This window comes from Mus pahari, chromosome 10 (assembly GCF_900095145.1).
Source record: "Mus pahari chromosome 10, PAHARI_EIJ_v1.1, whole genome shotgun sequence".
Lineage (NCBI taxonomy): Eukaryota > Metazoa > Chordata > Mammalia > Rodentia > Muridae > Mus > Mus pahari.
Window position 1 is genome coordinate 87,015,189 of NC_034599.1, and position 2,029 is coordinate 87,017,217.

Here is a 2,029-nt window from a genome sequence, read left to right on the forward strand (position 1 = left end):
CTACTGTACAATGAGTTTCTGTATTTCATAATAAAAATATGTTCAATGATTTATTAAGTTTTTATAGTGCAAAATTTCTAACCAATACTTTGGCAATAGATATGCAATGTTATAAGACATGAGGTACTAATTAAATTATGCTGTTAATTATTCTTTGTAATTGTGCTCATTTGTATGATTTCATTTGTAAAGTAATTTCATTTGTAAACAAGTACTCTGGAGGCTTATATGGATAGCTCAGTGAGTAAAGTTCTGGTTATAGAAATATGTCAACTTGATTATGGTTTCTCAACAGACACACAAGAATGTGTCTGATAGCTCTAATTCCACTGCTGGAGGATACCAAGGGCTTATCTGGCAAGCCAGGATAGCTACATCACATAGTACCACGTTCACTGGCATACCTTGTCTCCAAAAAAAAAAAAAAAAAATGGAATGTGATAGCGTGATACACTGGATGTTGATCCCTGGCCTCCTTATGTGCACACATGGGCATACACATACACACACACACACACACACACACACACACACACACACACACACACACACAAAACCAAACCAACCAAACAAACAAAAACAAGACAAAATGAATAACAAAACCAAAACAATAAACAAGCATTTGGGGGGGGGCGGTGTAGCAAACTTTATTAATGGTATTCAAGAGAGTAGGGAGGACTCCCTAGGCCCCTCCTATTACTATGGGGGTCTGAGATGGTAATTGTGAGGGAGATGCTCAGTGTTGAGGGCAGAGTTGGGTCAGGGACTCAGCAACTGAGGGCTTCTCTCTTGCTCTCAGAGTCCTTGCTGGGGTGGGTGGTCCAGGGTTTCTTACTCCTTGGAGGCCATGTAGGCCACGAAGTACACCACTCTGCTAATGTAGGCCTATTCATTGTCATACCAGGAAATGAGCTTTACTAAGTTGTCACTGAGAGCAATGCCAGCTCCAACATCAAAGGTAAAAGAGTGGGAGTTGCTGATGAAGTCACAGGAGAAAACCTTGTCCTCAGTGTAGCCCAGGATGCCCTTCAATGGGCCCTCAGATGCCTGCTTCACCACCTTCTTGGTGTCATCATACTTGGCAGGTTTCTCCAGGTGGCATGTCAGATATTCAACAGATATATTGGGGGTAGGAACAGGGAAGGCCTTGCCAGTGAGCTTCTCGTTCAGCTTTGGCATGACCTTGCCCACAGCCTTGGCAGAACCAGTGAACGCAGGGATGATGTTCTGGGCAGTCCCACGGCCATCATGCCACAGCTTTTCAGAGGGATCATCTACAGTCTTCTGAGTGGCAGTGATGGCATGGACCATGGTCATGAGCCCTTCCATGATGCCAAAGTTGTCATGGATAAACTTGGCCAGGGGGGTTAAGCAGTTGGTGGTGCAGGGTGCATCACAGACAATCTTGAGTGAGTTATCATATATTTCATGGTTCACACCTGTCACAAACATCTACAGAAGAGGCGAAGATGATGACCATTTTGTCCCCACCCTTTAAGTGGGCCCTGGCACCACTTGACAGCAGTAGACTCCACGACATACTTAGCACCAGCATCACCTCATTTGATGTTAGCAAGATCTCACTTGTGGAAGATGTCGATGGATTTCCTGTTGATAACAAGCTTCCCATTCTCGGCCTTGACTGTGCCATTGAATTTGCCATGGTTGGAGTCAGACTGGAACACGTAGACCATGTAGCTGAGGTCAGTGAAGTGGTCATTGATGGCAATAACCTTCCCTTTGCCAAATGCAAGGCAGAAGGCAGCCCTGGTAATCAGGTGCCCAATATGGCCAAATTCATTCACACCAACCTTCACCATCTAGTCTACAGGAAGAGGCTGGCAATGCACAAGATGTGTCTGTCGCTGGAACAGGGAGGAGCAGACAGTCTAAACAAACATTTTTAAGAGATCATGTTGTATGTTTCACCTTCCTTGTGCAATTTTAGCAGGTGTAAACTGAGTACCTATATTGGTTCAGCTCTGGTTTTCTGATATGCTATGCAATATGCACTGGTTATGCCTCTTAA

General features: G+C 44.3%; 1 protein-coding gene across 1 annotated transcript; it reads right to left on the reverse strand.

Moving 5' to 3' along the window:
- Nucleotides 1–885: 885 nt before the first annotated feature.
- LOC110328704 (glyceraldehyde-3-phosphate dehydrogenase-like) lies at nucleotides 886–1,820 on the reverse strand. Its single transcript, XM_021208126.1, has 2 exons — nucleotides 1,620–1,820; nucleotides 886–1,047 (listed from the first exon to the last, which is right to left on the reverse strand). Exons 1-2 carry the CDS (start codon nucleotides 1,818–1,820, stop codon nucleotides 886–888), a joined length of 363 nt encoding a protein of 120 aa, XP_021063785.1.
- Nucleotides 1,821–2,029: the final 209 nt, after the last annotated feature.